The sequence below is a fragment of the Gavia stellata genome, chromosome 11, assembly GCF_030936135.1.
Source record: "Gavia stellata isolate bGavSte3 chromosome 11, bGavSte3.hap2, whole genome shotgun sequence".
NCBI classification, from domain to species: Eukaryota; Metazoa; Chordata; class Aves; order Gaviiformes; family Gaviidae; genus Gavia; species Gavia stellata.
Genome location: NC_082604.1, coordinates 23,443,413 through 23,462,738, shown reverse-complemented (window position 1 = coordinate 23,462,738; position 19,326 = coordinate 23,443,413). Strand labels below are relative to the sequence as shown.

General features: G+C 37.5%; 1 protein-coding gene across 8 annotated transcripts in view; it reads left to right on the top strand.

The window, feature by feature from the left end:
- Window positions 1-19,063, top strand: part of NLGN1 (neuroligin 1) — a 312,118-nt gene extending 293,055 nt beyond the window's left edge. For 5 of the 8 annotated variants that reach the window (XM_059822463.1, XM_059822462.1, XM_059822461.1 and 2 more), the window contains 3 exons: window positions 11,602-11,787; window positions 16,450-17,239; window positions 18,241-19,063. In XM_059822463.1, the coding sequence (XP_059678446.1) occupies window positions 11,602-11,787; window positions 16,450-17,239; window positions 18,241-19,063 (1,799 nt within the window). Of the gene's footprint in view, window positions 1-11,601; window positions 11,815-16,449; window positions 17,240-18,240 lie in introns of all 8 variants that reach the window. The other 3 variants (XM_059822460.1, XM_059822457.1, XM_059822458.1) reach the window with 1 other exon arrangement.
- Window positions 19,064-19,326: the final 263 nt, after the last annotated feature.

The following is a 19,326-nucleotide window of genomic DNA, read 5'->3' as shown; positions in this document are numbered from 1 at the left end:
TCAGCAGTGGCCAAATCCCTCAGGATTCTGCTGGGGAGGAATAGTTTAATAGCAATCATTTTTTTTGGTAAATGGCAGTTACCGTCTCTGTAAGAGCTACCCTCATCCCATTCTTGACTTTTCTTCAGCTCACTGCCTTTAAGACACAAAATGTGCATTGCAGCACAGTAAAATCATTGTGAAGAGGTAAAGTATCTCGCCCTATGGAACAGCAAATTCAGACACAGCAGAAGGCAAAAATTGTACTAGGAGAGGCATGATGCTGTGTAAGAAAGGAACAGGCATATGGCGATGAAGTTAATTCTTAGTTACTTCACATTTTACCAGAGCTGATAGATATTTACCAGAAAATTAGATTTGATGCCTCTGTCTAGGCATATATGCTCTTACAAATGTTTCTGGTGTTCAGTTAATAGCAATGAAAACAGTATAAGAATCTCGCTAGCACAAGGCTGTATATGAAGATAGTTGTTTGCAACATATTTCCATTACCGACCTCTCAAAGTTTTCCCTAGTGGCTCAGACAGTCATAAAGTACATTTGTGTTTGCTCTTAATTGGTTTGCTCTTCTTAGTGATCTTTGGCCCCTGAGAAGTAGTCCACAGACTTTTAGAGGTCCACAGGCGTTAAGTCAAAAACCTGCTATATTTCTTAGCTTTCTCACCATTGGACAAGTCCTTTTCTCTGGGTAAGAATAGATTCAGCATCTCTGCCATCATAAGCACAAGTGGCAGCTGCAATAACAAGCTGTGATATATATAACCTGATGTGATATAATTATAGTGGTGTTGCGGTGTGCTCCAACATGCCTCACTTTACAATTCAAACTGAAATTGGGTTGCTGCTTTTTCTACTTACTTGTTTTTTATCCAAAGTTATTCTTACATGCAGGCTAAGATAGCCACAAATACAGTGCCTTCAGTAAGACAAATATGCCTCTAGGTCTTTAAAGGGACAGAGCAGAATGTCACCTTTCTGATCACTGTGCCACCACTGCATATTGTATTGCAGCAAGGAAACAGATGTGGATGCAATGCCACAGGTAGGTCAACCACACAAAGCTCTCTGCAGAGAGCATGGCAGATTGTCGTCACAGGGGTAAAAATATTGCCAGCTATTCCCAAGGATTTGTCAAGCGATAAATTGATTGTGTGCCCCCACGTATATTTCACAGAGCATAGTGGACACATATAAATTCCCATGAATAACAGAACTCCAATAATAATGTTTATACTGGTTAAATAAGATTAAGCTTTGCAAAAAGAGAAGGGAAGAGGAAAGGGAGAGGAAGAGAGAAAGAAGGAAGACAGAAAAGCTTTAGTTCTCAGGCTTTCCCAAAACTTATTCAAATTCCCAGTACATTTAAAGGGTCTGTCTGCATTGATCAGGCTGCAGAAGTCAGTTCTTCATTATTTAAGTCTCCTATGTTGTTTAACTCACACATTCAAAAGCGAAAAGGCATTTTTGTGATGATCTGGTATGACCTCTACCTGTATTATACTGTTCATAAAACTTTCCTGAATTAAATCTTATCTGAACAGTGATATATTTTTAGAAAGCCTCCAGTTCTGATTTAAAAATGCAAGTGATGACATACTGAATGCAGTTCTTGGTAAATTTGTCCAATGGTTAATCTTTTCTATTTATTTTCAAATAAGAAGATTTGAGTTCACAGTAAATTAGCACCATAATTTCTGTGTCCTGATTGAAAGATTGCACTTTCAAATAGCTGCTAGGCTTCTAACTAGTGATTTGCATGTACAGTTTTACATGAAGATTTCTGACTTCCCTTTCATCAGTTCATAGAATATATATTAGCATTGATTGGACCCTCATTGCAAATCTCAACGCTGTGAAGAAGTATCAAAAATTGTGGTGCTGTCCCTCTCAATGGAACTCATAATTACGATTTTTTTATTTCTAAAATATTAATTTTGCCTTCTAGTGAAATTAAACCCATCTTTTCTCTCATCCACACACACATATTCAAAATTCTGAAAAACTGAGTAGTATTACTGAAAACATATCCTAATATACAATTAGAGTGACCATTATAAAGCGAAGACAACTTCCAGGCCTAAGTTAGAAAAAGTGTTCTCTGGCATGTAACAATCAATTAAAATGTACAACCTAAAAGATGCTTTTGAAATCTGAATCTGAACTACATGTAGTTCTAAGTAGCTGCACATATTGAAGAGCTCATTACATAGCAAAAATTTCTCAAATACATTGGGTAGAAAGATCTTCAAGTAGCATCTGGGCTATCTTGAGATAATGAACTCATTTTGCCCAAATCTTGAAGGAAAATGGAAAGGGGACTTTTTTATGGGGTCAATTTTGATTTTTAAAGCCTTGCACATTAAGAACATTGATATTTTTTAACTCTCCACTAAAACATGTTTTCCAGGTTTGTAGCTGCTGCCTTTAATTGTATCATCTAATGTTAAAAGTTATGGCCTATTGCATAAAAGACAGGCACATCTAAATGCCTTGTTTCTGATCTTGCTACTGAAAATGGGAATGGTGAAAGACCATAGTAGAGGACAGATATTTCATGCAATGTGCTGTGGGCTACTTAATTTTGTGTATTGCACTACTTGAAGTAAGTAAGACTGGAACAGCTGTGCACTCAATCCTGGTGAAGACAAGAATCTCTCCCTCGAGGCATTGCTTTCTTCTGCCAAGTAGGAAAGTCAAGTGATGGCTTTGGCTATGGACTTTTCTGTTCTCTCATGAAGTCTTTCCTTATCATTTGGGCTTTGGCTGAGTATATTTGAAAGGATCAATATGTGTTTGATTTTTATTCCACACTTTATCCTATAATAAGATTTCGTTTTGCCCGTGCTGTCTTTTAGAGACTATTGATTTTATTTATACTTTTCTTAAAGTTTTCAAAGATGGTGGTTCACAAGAGCACTGCTATAGTATTACTTAGTAGAACAGCATTGTTAATTTCCTGTGAAAAGTTTGTATGCAACTTAAAAATACTTTAAACTAAAAGTTGTGTTGCCCTAGAGCATGACTCAGCCGTGTACTAACAGCTATGATTTTTACCTTGTGGAAAGCATTTAAGCAGATGTTCTCTGCTGGCAGCAGAGTTGCTTATTTTTTCAAAGATGAAAATATTCATAGATACCTTCTCTTTTCCATAGCAAACCCCATCTTTTCTCTGTATTTTTAAAGGAGAAGAGGAGACAATCAAATCAAACGTACTTCAGCTGCCTTTTGTGTCCACCTTTGCCAAATGTCATTCATCAGTTCTTAAGGCTTACTTCTACTTTCTGATATGTGTCAGCACATATCACTTAAAATCCTGTAAAATTAGTTTCTGCAGCTGTATTTCTGAGACCAGACTTGCCGCCTCCTTTTCTTTTTTCTTTTTACAGCGTATCCAGAAATCAGTATTAAAGATCACTTCTAGTGGACTAGCCCTATTGCTTATATAACTCTTTCAAAGTATCTCTGAGATTGTTATCAGACTTCTATTTGACTCTTCAGAAAAGATCATCTATAATAAGCTACTATAGAGCTGATCTCTCGGGTGATCATTTGGGACTGGCTATGTTGCACTTAGAGTAGAGGTCTGACAAGCAGAGGGCAGTTGAAGCCCCTTTTATCCGCGCTCCCTGTGCTGAAGCCAAAACGTTGGCTGCAAGAACTGTCTGCAGAGCACACGAGCGGTTTACACTTCCCACGCCGATACCAACTCGACCGCACAGGCTTAGAGAATTGCTTCTGTGAAACTTGTCTCCGCAGCTGACAGTACTGTAACAAACATCTGACTTTTTGTATTCTCACCATTGTCCCGCGTCTGACAAGCCTGCCACACACTGCGGGAGCTGTGACCCACTAACCAGTCACACTTGACATGTGGGCTGGGAGAGCTGGAGAGAAACAACACCGCACCGTGCCATGCTGCAGGCTGAGAAACCAGCCAGCTTGGTACTTTACAAACAAACATTGACCTGCTTCATCGTGTGGGCCTGCCCCGTACCACGACCCCATGTGCAAGCATGGGATTGTCACAGGGCCTGATACATGAATGCCTCACACATTGAGAATACCCAGAATTTGAGAGACTGCCCACAACTGTCCCAACACGACAGACAAGGCAGGATGGAAAATAACCATTGACCACACGAAGCAAAGGCAGCTAAAGCTTTTGAAAGCACACTCAGACTTCTACCATCTCTTTACTGAAACTTTAAAGGCGAAGAGCATCATGCTCTTCTCACAGCCTTCCGAGAATGCTAGAAACTATAATCTCAGACTGTTTCAACATCTACGACATACTTGCCAAGAATATCACAGTAAATCTAATCAGCTCCCTTCCTTCTGTAATGGTTGAGGATAATTTTCCAGGATAGGAAGAAAATCTTTTTTTGACATTTAAAGGACTTTGATATAGCCTGTGAAAGAGAACCTGTGTTTTGGAGAAAGAGTAAGAGTTAGCCTGCTTTGGGCAGCATTGCACCCAGTGAAGTCGTGCCAATACATCTTTGACAATGGAATAAAGTGCTCTGGTGTGAGACACTTCAGTCTTTTGCAATCTGCCTCTATACTAGAAGTTTACTGTAACGCATCAGCGCTGGCAAGTAACAGATGCCAGACTGAAACAGCTGTAAGGGACTTCTGTAACTTGCAGTGTTCAGTTTGTTTAGCCTTTCACAGGAAAAGAAATTAAGTAAAATGCAAGGAAGGGAAAACTTCTGCTGTTTCAAAAAGCCACGAGGAAAGCCCAGCCTTTCTGTAGGCTCTGGCTATTTCACTAATAGTAATTTGAAGGATTTGGTACTATGGCAGGAGTGTTAAAAATTCCAGCAGTAAAATGGCAATGCTGAAAAACCACATCCAACTTTATACATCATCACACACTTTTCCCCATGTATACTTTCCAAATGCCAAAGGATATAGTTACAAGTTCTTATAGTTACTGATTCAATTCTGTAAATTGTTTACTTTGGTGAAGTGAATGGGAATTTCCAAAGGCCAACTGCTGGGGCAATAGCACTGGCCAGTGAAGTTGGTACTGATGGTATTGTTAAGCAATTCTACCTCACAGATGCAGCACTTTAGTTTGGTAAGTTAATGAATTACTGCAGCTGTTCTGCATTGCTCACAGTACAGTTTATGGTTCATACACTTAACCTTGAGGTACTGTTCTTAGAGTAAAACAGCTTAATTAAGACAGTTAAAAAAGTTGAGCTGTTTTCCAGTTTTTTACTGAGTGACTGAGGTTATGTGAATAGTGGGAACAACTACTCACAAAAAACTTTTCAGTTTCTGAGCTGCTCTTTTTAAGTCAGCCATGTAGTCCAGCCATATTGAATGGATGAATTTTCATTCTGTAAGACAGTCTTTGTTAAAAAGAAAATTAAAAAATTCCACAGCTCTAGAACATTTGCAATTAAACTGGCCTCATATCAGAACCCTTCCTGGTCCCCCCCATCACTTCGATCAGTGTTATATAGCACATTCAGCTCTTTTGGTAGTCACAGCTTGATAACTGCAGAAATGCAAGCTTAACACATCTCAAAACAGAGTTGTGGGCTGAAAAAATCAGTGCAGGCTATTTGTATGGAAGATACTTGTCCTTAATTTCTAACGTTTATGCTATGACATCAGAAAATATAAGTAAGTTTTCAAACAATTTATGTGACCAGTCACATAACCTTACAATGTGAAAAGTGAATAGTTTGCAAATATATGCATATAATGTATAGAACCATAGAATGGTTTGGGTTGGAAGGGTCTTTTAAAGGCCATCTAGTCCAACCCTCCTGCAGTCAGCAGGGACATCTTCAACTAGATCAGGTTGTTCAGAGCCCCGTCCAACCTGACAATGTACATCTGTCAACAAATATTTTGCAGCAGAACTTTTGTCTTCTAATTGTTTAAAAGTACAGTGTGCCCACCTGCAGAGATTCTGACCTATTAATTTATCTTCTATAGATAAAATTAAAATAAAATCTATATGTAAATGCAATGTCTCACGTATCTTAAACAGCCAGGAAAGAGTGCATAAAAATGTAGCATAATACTCTGCACATCTCATGGAGTTAAACTAAAATCTTGCACTTTTGAAATCGTTAATCTTATTGCTAATATGTATGTGGCAAAAAGCTACAGAAACAGATGAGTACTTTGCTAATGTTGCAATTACTTTTTTGTATGTTAAATGAATTTGACACAAAACTCCTGATAGAGCAGCATTTTCAGAAGACTTGCTTAACTGATTCTCGAGCAGAGGTATATTGCAGATGTCTATGAAGGAATATTTTTCTTGCACTGAATAGTTTATATTCTCCTATATCTTCCTTATGGGAGTTCCTAGTCCTTTTAGTCACCTTACCCCTTATCCATTACTAAAATATGCTATTAATATTAGGATGTGCTGGTCAGCAAAGCGAACAGCAGTATCCTCTGCTTCATGAATATCACCTATACATTAATGTTCACCAGCACTGCTGCCCACGTAATTCATTCAGATTAGTTAGCTGATGCGAATTCAAGAGAGACGTCTAAGATGAAAACAAATGTGCTCTTTAGAGTTTCACCATATTGCTTAAAATTTGCTTATCTTGTGCACATTTCTAACTGAGTAGGTAGAGTTTAAAGGGCAACTGAAATTTTCTGTAGATGGCAGTTATTATTCAATATTAATAGAAAGTGTCAAACTAAAGTCCTAACCAAGGAACTTGCAATCCACAGGGAACATAAATTCTTCCCTCAAAATATGTCCTGTATTCTTCCACTATGTGTTGATGCCTTTATACCTGTACAATTTGACATTTGCTTTTAACAAAATAAAAGATGACATTTGACTGCATAGGGAATTGTAACTGGAAACATAGCTAACTTATTATAACACATGCCTAAACAGGTGGGTAATATTAAAGTCTTAAGTGTTTCTGCTGTCATTAACACAGCTCTTTGAAAAAAGCCTTTAAGCATGTCAGAGCAGTTTTTATAAGCTCTTCTGTTTTATTTTTAGAGTAGCATTTGTTACTGTGTATTTTCTCACAGGCATATATTTTTTTTTGTCCAGAAGGACATTCTTCCCCTTGCTTTAATCCAGTCATGGGGGTTGCTGGGTTATGAAACACTTATAAGGACAGAACTCATCAGAGGGAAGCTTTGGTTCTCTCTTATGTATCCACCAGCCTGCGCCTAGTCTTTTACCGCGTCATCGAGTTGTAGCAGTCCCTTACATTAGGAAAAATTCTGTTTTGGCCTTCCCCTATGCATTAATTTGAATGTTCAAATTAGGCCAGAGCTTAAAAGAATTCAATCTACTGAGGTTTTCAACAAAATATTTTAACTTTCCCAACTCTTATTTTATTTACTCTTCAAAAATGCTGGAATCATATTAGAAAAAGATTTATCTGAATGGCAAGCAGAAATCATTACCCAGGTAGATAAGCCCATAAAGCATTAAAATTTATTTTAATAAAAAATACAGGGCCTGGTTGTGGTGCACACTGCCTATTTGTCTAATGGGCATGTAACAGGGAAATGGTACAAATGAGCTTAATAAATCTCTTTCTTAAACTCACAAAAGACCACATCCTCACTTCCATAATTCTATTAGAGTCTGCTCCTTTGGAGGAGATAAAAGAAGAGATAACGTCTCCATTCAGAATATAAAATAGCAATTGTTCAGCTGATGATTGGAATATTTCCAGTAGAAGGACTTAATTATGGAACCAAATTAGCTCAATCTGACCTTTTTAGAGAATAATGCAAAAATAAGTTTTTTTGCAAATGTCTTCCTGGAATAACTAAAATAAGGAATAATTTACTTCACTTTTTCTACGAGACCAAAAGGTGGTAGCATGTGATAACAGTGTTCTTGGTGAGATGACAATCCAAGGATAATAATAAGATAGCATTTGCAGAAAGGGATAATATATTTTAACAGACTAGCTGATACAGTTTAAAAAACAGACAAGCTTTCAGACACACAAACCCTTTTCAACAAGAGCAGGTTCAGCTCTGTGACTCAAAATTGCTAGCTTAATAGCTAGATAGTGTAATGACCGTGTCATAGAAATGCATAGAAATTTATGGTATCCATATTAATTACAATCCGAAAGCTCCTCTTGGAATAAAGACAAAACATATTGCTGCCATCTCTATTTTATCTAAGTGATAAATAGCAATAAGTACTTGCACCCACAGACCTACAGCCTGAGTATGATGCTGTGTGCTAAAGCATTTCTCTACAGGTGTTTAGTTAGATGAGTTTATCTATATGGAGGCAGTCCTTGCAAAAAAAAACCCAAAAAACAAAAAACCCCCCAAAACTGGAATGAAAAACCTCATCTGTTTTATCAGTCCTGTCTCTCATTTCATGACATTTTGAATGCTTCTAAGGCATGCTGATACCAGTGCATACAAGAAAAAAGGCATGAACAGGTGGTGATATTAACAGGCTTCTTATGGTTCTGAAAAATGAGATAGAAATGTTTCATGTCATGAAAGTCAACATCAATAATCATCCATCTTGTGTAGATATGGAAGTCAGCCAATGTGGTTCTTGCTGAGGAGGCGTGAGATATTTCTTTTGCATCGGAGCTGTTGCTCTGGACACAAGTCATAATTTGTCTAATATAGATGAATGAGGAGAATATTACTAATACTGCCTTTTTTTCTATTTTTTTTTTTTAATAAACTGAAAGCTCCCCCTTCTGGCACATTTCCTGAACTGAAGGCAGGGCTTCTGATGTCTACTTTTAGCAACAAGAGACATTTCTTCTTTTGCTCTCTTTTTAAGATTCTTTTGGCAAAGATTCTTTAGAACTAGTATATTTATAGTTTCCTGAGGATTTCCCATTTCCCCATCAAGCTTCAGGGCTTGATGTGAACTCATTTAACATCAGGGGATTGCCCTAAAGCTTTACCTGTAACTTTCATATGTTGCTTTTCCAGACAAAGACTTATTTCCTTCCCACTTTGCTGCATATTATACAGAGTATGGAAAACAACTTTTCTGAAAGTTTGAGTGTCAGCATTTGTTTTCCTTCAGGGTGATCACTGTGTCTCAGCTATAACCCTACCATCTACTTTCCTAAGAAGTGCCTTGGAATCACTTGGAGAAATCAACAGGATCTTTTTGAACCAATGCTGCAGCTCTGCTGAGAGCAGATCCTGTCCAGGCTCAGGGAATCTGCAAGTCAGGGAAAGGGGAAAAAGCAAAGAGGGACTTGTTTAGGGCACAATTTTGGTAACTGCTCTAACTGCTTTCATCTCCTTCCTGCCTGTATTTCAGGGACCGCCAGTGTCAATCATTCCTCTAAGCCCTTAAACCAGTGCAGTCACTTATGTGCTTAATATGATGAACTGATTTGTCACTGATTTTCTAAAGTCATATACTTGCACAAAGAAAGGGCAAGACTTTCCCAGCATGTGCAGCCACAGGATCCTGTAGTTCCCATAAATTCCTACATTTTAATTTTGTTACAGTCACTGGTACCATCCCTCAACTCCAAGCAGGCTGACAAAGGCAGTGAGACTGGTTAGGAAGCTTTCATTTAATTTGCTATTATAGATTCAAAGACATCACCTCTCTGTGTCCTTAAAAACTATTTACGGGGACAACATTTTACTGGAGCATGAAGACAGGAATAAATGCTTCTGTGCAGGAGGGACTATACTGGGGCCATCCTTTCACATTGGCATGCACACCAGCCCCTCCGGCTACGCAGAAGAAAACGAAAGAGCGTGAAGCAGAGTAAAAGAACATCGTATTCATCTCAACTCAGTATTGAGCTGTAATAGCAAAATGAGAATGAATTAATTATATCTATAACTTCCTTTCTGGGCCTTCCCTGAATATCAAGGTGGTTTTTTTTTCTATGGTAGTGATACTACTTTGCTTTTTTATGCAGTTAAGTAGTAAATGTGGCAGGTCTTAGTTGTAGAATAGTGGTTATTTTAAAGTCTAGTATCAGAGTAACAATTTACTACAGTGCTACAGTGAATGAAGTATGCCCATTAGACTTGGTACATTAGGTCTGGAAGTGGGAGAATTGCTGGCCTGGCACCTTATGCCACTTTCCTGTTCCCTCTCCATGGTAACAAAAATCAGGATTGACCTACACAAACAAAGCTGCTTGCCCTAAACGGAGCATAGCTCAACTACGGAGGCAGCGAGGCCAATTAGCTTTCAATGCAGTTTACAGAAAAGAAGGTCTGTTAATATAATTGTCTACACATACAACAGAATACCAAATGTAAGCTTGCCATTGAAGTCAAATCAGAATAATAATAAAGTAACAAATGACAGGTTCATTATACACACGAATATAGGTACATGCATGCACCTATCTGTATTCTTGTTAAATCCTTACTTTATATCTGCATACGCACACGTGTCTTTCTTAGAAATGTCTCAAAAGCTGCTTTTATTGTCATAATGAAACAGTAGGACTCCTTTGAGAGCCATTTGTCTGAAAAACTACTGTAAACTTCTATTGAGTAGGCTGTCTGCACTCAAGAGAGTTAAATCAGTAGAACTTCGACGAGACTAGAAGACCCGCTAATATCTAATTAATGTGGAAATAATTGTTGTAATGGTTGCATTTCTCTACAAAGCATGTACTGAAAAACAGTTACACTGTCGATTTAGTGAGCATTAAATCAGTTTGATATGCAAACGGAGGTACTGGGCTACTTCATAATGCTGGTATTATTTAAACATTTGTTTATTAAGCTGAGAAAATGGAAAATGTCAACAAATGGGATCCAAAAGCAGAGCAATGTCTTTTCTCAACAGAGACTTTCTTCAAAGTTTTTATTGTCTACCTTTTAGAGTCAGTAGGCTCTAACGACAAGAGTAACAGCAATACTAAATACGAGTATACTGTTGGGAGTAAAGTGTAAAACAGTTGTTCCTGCACCTGCACCCGACATGTTCCACCGTTTTTCTTCCAGTATGAATAAAAGGAAGGAATTCTTGTGCTCTCCAGATTACCCCGCGCTCTTATCATTTTGATGTTAAGGGGTCATAGAAACAGCTTAAATTGTCTTTATCCATTTAATGTAGATTCAGTCAGCTCAGGTTAATGACTGTGGGACGGAGCTCAGGGAGTTGAGAGCTGCTCGCATGGTTCAACCCAGCTTGTGTTGCCAGGACATAACCAAACACATTCTACAGAGAAGTGTAACTGTTGCCTCTCAGGCATGCGCAAAGGTCATGGCTGCATCTAAGTACAGAAGTGCAATACACAGTTGACCAAATCACTTACAAGATGACTGCAGCATATCTGTTTGCTAGTCCTTTACTCTTAAACTTAGTACAATCAACACAAAGTCTTTGGGAGTAATACATTGTGGCTTGTTAAGACTTAGACGAGTATTTTGCCTGGGATGTATCTTCATTCTTTCCTACGTTAATATATCATGGTCAAAAGAGTGAATACCAAATAATTTGTTTCAGGAAGAGGGCAAAATTGCAAGCTGTTATCCAGTGAATGTGGAAAATTATGTAGTTGCATAATATTTAATGGCATATACTTTTGAAATCTTACTTAGAAGATTGCAACATGATTGCTCAGAAGAGCACTTGCTAACCCTTTCTTTTTTCATTTACACCTGCAGGATTTTTGAGCACTGGGGACCAAGCAGCAAAAGGAAACTATGGCCTCCTTGATCTAATTCAAGCTTTGCGATGGACTAGTGAAAATATTGGGTTCTTTGGTGGTGACCCATTAAGAATAACTGTTTTTGGATCTGGTGCAGGCGGTTCATGCGTCAATCTGTTGACTTTATCCCATTATTCTGAAGGTAACCGTTGGAGCAATTCAACCAAAGGTATTATGCAGGTTGCAAATTTTGACAATTTTGGTGTCTGCATGCCACCACCATTAGTACTATGTGATGCTCTGTATATTCTCTTTGTTCCTATGAACTGTTGAGTTCAGCTCAATATTAAGCAAACTTTTTAAAGGCTGTACAAGCCTCCTTCTCCCTCAGCTCTTCTGTGCATGTTTAAATTTTGGGTCACTTTCTTCTTTTTCCTATGGAGCTTTGTAGAAACACTTTATAGCAGACTTCTGAACAGCATTTTCTCAGTGCATCATTTTTGTCTCTTTTCTCTCCTACCTAAGGGTGTCCTTTTTGGAAAACCAGTCAGTCATGCTCACAGTAGATGAGGTCGTCTATATTCAGACAGTCATGAAAGGCATGTTTAGTTTCTCATGAGGTGCAGAATTTAAAGAAAACTAAAATGACACAGTTTCTCTTCTCAGGCTAACAGCTGAAATGCTTAAAACTATTATTTTGTGTGAAGGAAGCAAGTACCTAGTTCAGAAATCTTTTGTCTGAAACTGCATGAACTTCACTTGCTGTCATCTAATAAAAGAATGGTTGAATGTTTTGCATGCATGATCCAAAATTGTCAAAGCATCCAAGTTGCAAATGGATTTTCTTCTAGATGTTTTTTCCTATTCCATAACTAACACCTTTTCTCTCTAGTTGAGGCAGACAGCAGGAAATTAAAACCATGCTGTTTGAGGCACCCAATTTTTTTTCCTACGATTTTTGCACCACAGTTCCACACAATCTCTCTCATTTGCATGGCTATTGCTTATTGATCACATTCCTTTTGTCTCACTGTTTTCACACATTTGTATCTGTATTGTTTAGTTTTAACAGGGACATCACACTGTGCCCTGTGCATACGTTCCTCCATTAATGTATATTGCTGTATCTCCATGGGGGACTAATTGGCCGGTCATAAAAAAATAATTCCACTGACATTAGAAGAGTTGCATTTACCCAAAGTCATGATGAAGAGCCCACTGAGGTGAATAGAAGTGACAGATACTTTAGAACAGTCCTTTACATTATTTTAAATGAGAGAAAAATACAGCTTTTACAAGAAAAGTCTAGTGGAAAATAGACTGTGGTTTAAATTCTAGTCTATTTCCACAATTTGATTTTTAATGTAAATTTTTTTTTCCATAACTACCTGCAGTTAAATAGGACATATTTACAAACTGGCCTATAAGAACAAGATGTAAGCATTACCTCATTACACTGTAGTCTGAGGGTCACATTGCACCATCTTTTTTCATCAGAACTCCCCAAAATAACTTTTGTCATAGAGGATTTAGTTTAAGGTTGAATGAAGAGACCTGGTTTATCCTCCCCGAACTCTTACTTGATCTTAATCTTGATCTTCTTGATGTAACATGACATTAATACAAAATGCCACATTTACAATATCTGGACAGTCATGTGTTGCCTCTTATCAGCAAATTTTAGCCTGTCATATCCAAACACTATCCTGTCTGGCCTAATTTGGCCAGAATTCTTCCAGGAGTAGAATTTTTTGGGGAAACTGATGCTGTAATTTGCCAACATAGCAGATCAAAGGATTCGGGAGGGGACTGCAAAGGGCTTACAGATGTATAGTTAAAATACAACTGTAAAAGTAAGTTTTTGAGGATTTCTTTCATAAGAAAACAAAAACATACTTTGTTGAAATTTGGATTAAAGAGAACAATATGCCACACCCCATTTATGTTATGTTTCATTTGAGGATGTTTAGACCTGCCATTAAAAAGAAGTATTAAAATAAAAATTGGTCAGCTTCAAATAAGAAAAGTTTTTTCAAGTTTTCAAACATTCAAATATCTTAACATTTTCAAAAAAACTTTTGTTTCACATTATTAACCAGTCTCTTTCATAGGCTGTAAATTCGGATGCTCTCTTTGCTTCCTTCATTTCCCTTTGAAAGGATCCCTTGGTAGTTGAGAGGAAGCGTTCAGCCTGTTTCAAGATGATGCTGTTCATAGCTGCCCATCTGCAAGTGGGCAGAACAGCACCCATCTTTAGAAAGTGCTCTGAAAATGTAGAAGAATATATGTAAATTATTATTATTTACTCTGGTGAGACTTGAGTAGGAGTCACAAAGCGATACGGTCCATTGAACATTTAAATCTTCTTTCCATCAGTCTGAAGCTCATAAGCTATAATAATCATACACATTATCAGATAACAATGTAGTTCTCCATTCTGTGTGGTACCAGTTTCTGCCAGGAATTGTGTGACAGAATGAAAACAATTTTTCCTACTGTTGTTCATTTTTCACCAAATGGTTTGAGAGGAGGAATATTTCCATAAGCATTCTTCAGTGGAAGGAGGGATGTATAGTTTCATTTCCTATGATAACTTTATGGCCAGAGGACTTGACCACTTCTACTTAATCCAACGTTTAATGTTTGTGTAGCACTTAGCAAGCCATAGTGTTTATATCAGCATTTTCTTAATACGTAGCTTACACTTTCTGTCCTTGTTCAGAGATATTTAATAAAGCAATAAAAATAGATTTACACAATATGCAAAGAAAGAAACATTATGAAGTATCGTGAAATACATCTTTGTGAAAATTCCGTTTTGTCATTTAGTTACATTTATTACAACGCCTGGATCCTCTGCGGTAATTCCACTGACTTTGAGCTGATTTATACTAGCTCAATATCTGACCCTGTAAACACATAAATATATTTTTACCTGCTTTATAGCTCAAGTTCTTTCTTATTTTTTACTCATATCTTGCAAGGAAATAGTATCTTGGATATGACTTCTCATAAATGTAAGAAGAGGCTTGAGTTTACATTTTTCAGTCCCTATCTGATTTTAAGACTTTTGGATTTGGACCTAATACAGTCTAGAATGATTTTAAAATTCCTCAGAAGCTTGTAAAATGTTTCCTGCCAGCAACTGATTCCAACTAACTTCTGAGTGTACAGGGTCTGGTATCTGGTACTGCAGTAGAGGCTGTAAAGGCATGTCTCTGACTTGATTCAGAGGCTATGTGGAAGTTATTTATCAATAGAAATATGTTACTTACCAAAGTAAAAGCCATATTTTGCATTATTGGAATAAAATTCTGAGGTAAGCTGAGCACCTTAACTCCAGTTCCTTTAGTGGGAGTACCTAGCTATTCATCAAGCATTGGACCAAAGATAAATTCTTAGCAAAATCAAGTGAGTGAGGCCAGATGTCACTTCCAGTCCCTAAGTGACGCTACCAAAGTCAGTGGAATTACTCCAGGTGCCTATCAGGATAAGTAAAACCAAATTTTGACCCATATATCTTAAATCAGCATAACGTATATGTACTATAGACCATTTTGTATTACCCACAGTGAGCTATAGGAGGTAGGGTTCAAGCATAAAATATTTTCCAGTAATTAGTGCAAAAGATGTGCTACTGAAATGGACTAGATGCACTTCCATGAAAATGCAAAAAACCAGAAAGGTCACAGTTACCTAAACATAGTCTAAGTTTCTGACATGAGAGAAGAGCATTATTTTGTGCAAGATTCAGACTGAAAATGTCTTTCAGAACCCAAACTATCCTTCCCAAGGGGAGCGGGAAAAGGCAAGGCCCCAACGCAAAGGGAGCACAAGAATTATCAAAACAAGGGTGGAGTTTTGATTACATTAAAGTCAATAGCAAAAAAATTGGATTGATTCATTGACTACAAGGGGGTGAGGCTTTCATCCATGATATGCTCAAAGATGTTTACAGAAGGGAGAGGAAAATGTCAATTTAAACATATTTTGTTATTTCTATGAGTATAATTCCTGGTCCAGAGTGCTAGTTAAATCAGCATAAATTCAAATTAATTGCACTGAATTCTTTGGGATTTCCTACAAGTTTATATGCAGCGCCAGATCATACTCTCTCTCTCCCCTAAATGACTACCCGAACGTAAGTTTAAATCTCTGAATTACAAAGCTAAATAGTGTGAAATATATCATTTCCCTTTTTATGTAAGTGTGATGACTATAAACCTTCATTAAAAAAACTCCTTACAAGAAAGGATCTTGACTCTTAGACACTTAGAACTTTAATAGCTGCCTAGTACCTTCTCATCTATTACTCCAGAATATAAACTTTTGCTATGATATACAATTCAAAAGCACTGCACCTCTCAAACCAAGTTTAATCCCAAACAAAACATAAAAAAGCAGTATATTAGGCTTATTTAATACCTAGTTGTTGCACGCATGCTGCTGGTGGCTTGAACAATATCCAGAAATTCAATCCATTTCAGAGACTTGTTGGCTTTTCCTCCAACCTATAAATTGCTTTAACTTTAGGAATTTCTTCCAACCTAATAGTGTTATCCTACATAAGGTAATGCCACTTCTTTTTCTTCCTGAGTTTCTGTTGAAAATCTGTTCCTCAGCTGGACTACATTGAGGTAGAATCATTTGCTTCAATTTCTGCGCATATTGCATTTATTTTGTATACATTACCTGTAGGTACAATGACAGTCAGATCTCACCATCTTGTGTATTTAAGTACTATTAAGATTCAAGTATCTCTTCTGTTAAAGTTTTCTATTGCTTCAAAGAAGTCTTTTGAATCTTTCAAGTATGTAGCTGTTTCAAGGTCACTTCAGTAGTTTTTAAATATTTCTCCCCACAGGACTTTTTCAAAGAGCAATAGCTCAAAGCGGAACAGCTCTCTCCAGCTGGGCAGTTAGTTTTCAGCCTGCAAAATACGCCAGGATGTTGGCTACAAAAGTTGGTTGCAACATGTCAGACACTGTAGAATTGGTAGAATGTCTACAGAAGAAGCCTTATAGAGAACTTGTCGACCAGGATATTCAACCAGCAAGATACCATATAGCCTTTGGACCCGTAATTGATGGTGATGTGATACCAGATGATCCTCAGATATTGATGGAACAAGGAGAGTTCCTCAATTATGACATCATGTTGGGAGTTAACCAAGGGGAAGGGTTAAAATTTGTTGAAAATATTGTGGATAGTGAAGATGGCATATCAGCTAGTGATTTTGACTTTGCAGTTTCTAATTTTGTCGATAACTTATACGGATACCCTGAAGGCAAAGATATATTGAGGGAAACTATTAAATTTATGTACACGGACTGGGCAGATCGACACAATCCTGAGACCAGAAGGAAAACACTGCTGGCTTTGTTTACTGATCACCAGTGGGTTGCACCAGCAGTGGCTACAGCAGATCTTCACTCAAATTTTGGATCGCCTACGTATTTCTATGCCTTCTACCATCATTGCCAGACGGATCAGGTACCTGCATGGGCAGATGCAGCCCATGGAGATGAGGTTCCTTACGTACTAGGAATCCCCATGATTGGTCCTACTGAATTATTTCCTTGTAATTTCTCCAAAAATGATGTCATGCTAAGTGCGGTGGTGATGACGTATTGGACAAACTTTGCAAAAACTGGGTGAGTACCAGATAATGAATAATCTTGTATACAAACTGAGGATATAACGATGCAGTGCTTTCCCTTGGTTATCTCTCTTGGGAATGGCTCTGTACTTGTAGGATGAATAAGAGATTAAGAATTGGGTTGGATATTTATGTTTATTGCAAAGTCCCTCAGCTCATTTACACATTCTAGCAAAAAGAGGGAAAAAACATCTTTGCGAACATTCTGTGTGAAGAAATTAAAAATATACTTTGTACACAAAAATAATTAAGGGATCCCCAGAAAAGTGCAAAACTAAGCATTTAACATATGTGTATAGTTAAAAATGGTTACATTAGTAACTGACTTTACCCCAGCACTGATAATATTTTCATCCCATGAGACAGAAAATTATATACATATTGCATCAAATATAATACAGCTTATTTTAATAATGTATTTTGTTTCAAATTGACACTTCTGACCATAAAATATGTGACTTTAGACTTGTAAAATTATGTCATTTTCATGAATTCTTCTTTTACCGGTAATTCAAAACACTTTTCTACCTTCAGCCATTGGACTCTAAGCCACAACGTGTTATACTGAGTTATGTCCTACCATGGTCTTTCACCTCTGGAAGGACGCAGATACTGCATATGAACTGAAATCCTGAACTTAGTGAGCTTTATGTTACTAAAAAAGAAAAGCAAAACTTAATGTCCTCTTGCACTGGTCTCTCATAGACATTTGTCCGCATTACCACATTGCTGGCAATCTGTCCTCAGCAGCAAAAGATTTCAGTGTGAGAGATACCAGCATTTTGGGGAACTAGGGAAGTCACTGAAGTCTATGTAAAAGAAAGGTTCGTTTGCATAATGCTGTTTCTAATCAACATTATTAAGGCCTGTAATTTTAGGAAATAGCATTCTGCTCTGTCCAAAGGCAGACTTGAACATTAAGTATAAAATCTTAATTATGTTAATTCTATAATTCCTTTTGAAATACTCTGTAACATTGGAGATTTTTTTTTTTAGTGACCCAAATCAACCAGTGCCACAAGATACAAAATTCATCCATACAAAACCAAATCGTTTTGAAGAAGTAGCATGGACCAGATATTCTCAGAAAGACCAACTGTATCTTCACATTGGATTAAAACCACGAGTTAAAGAACATTACCGGGCCAATAAAGTGAACCTTTGGTTGGAACTGGTACCTCATCTGCACAATCTTAACGACATTTCACAGTATACCTCTACCACAACTAAAGTGCCATCAACTGATAATACTTTCAGACCAACAAGGAAAAATTCTGTTTCTGTTACTTCAGCCTTTCCTACAGCCAAACAAGATGATCCCAAACAACAACCAAGCCCATTTTCGGTGGATCAAAGGGACTATTCAACAGAATTGAGTGTTACTATTGCAGTTGGTGCATCTTTGCTGTTCCTGAACATTTTGGCCTTTGCAGCATTGTACTACAAAAAAGACAAGCGGAGACATGATGTTCATAGGAGATGTAGCCCACAACGTACTACTACCAATGATCTTACCCATGCACAAGAAGAGGAGATAATGTCCCTCCAAATGAAGCACACTGACTTGGATCATGAATGTGAGTCCATCCATCCACATGAGGTGGTTCTTAGGACCGCCTGTCCCCCAGACTACACGCTAGCTATGAGAAGGTCTCCTGATGATATTCCCTTAATGACACCCAACACCATCACAATGATCCCCAACACTATACCAGGGATTCAACCCCTACACACATTCAATACATTTACTGGAGGACAGAACAATACTCTGCCCCATCCTCATCCCCACCCCCATTCACACTCAACAACCAGGGTATAGCCAGACAAGACGAAACAAACTTTATTTTTTGATGGATTACAGTAGGTGATATTACTGAAGATTACTTGGCTTTCAACCTACAAGACTCTTACTATTTAAATATGGAGGAATATTATGTGAATATACATATCAAGAACTTTTGGGGTTTTGAAAAAAATGAATTGTACATATATCAAATGAACTTAAGAAACAAACAAACAGAACAAACAAAAGAAAAAAACAAAAAAACCCAACTGTTTGCAATTGCTTGAAAGCAGTTGTCC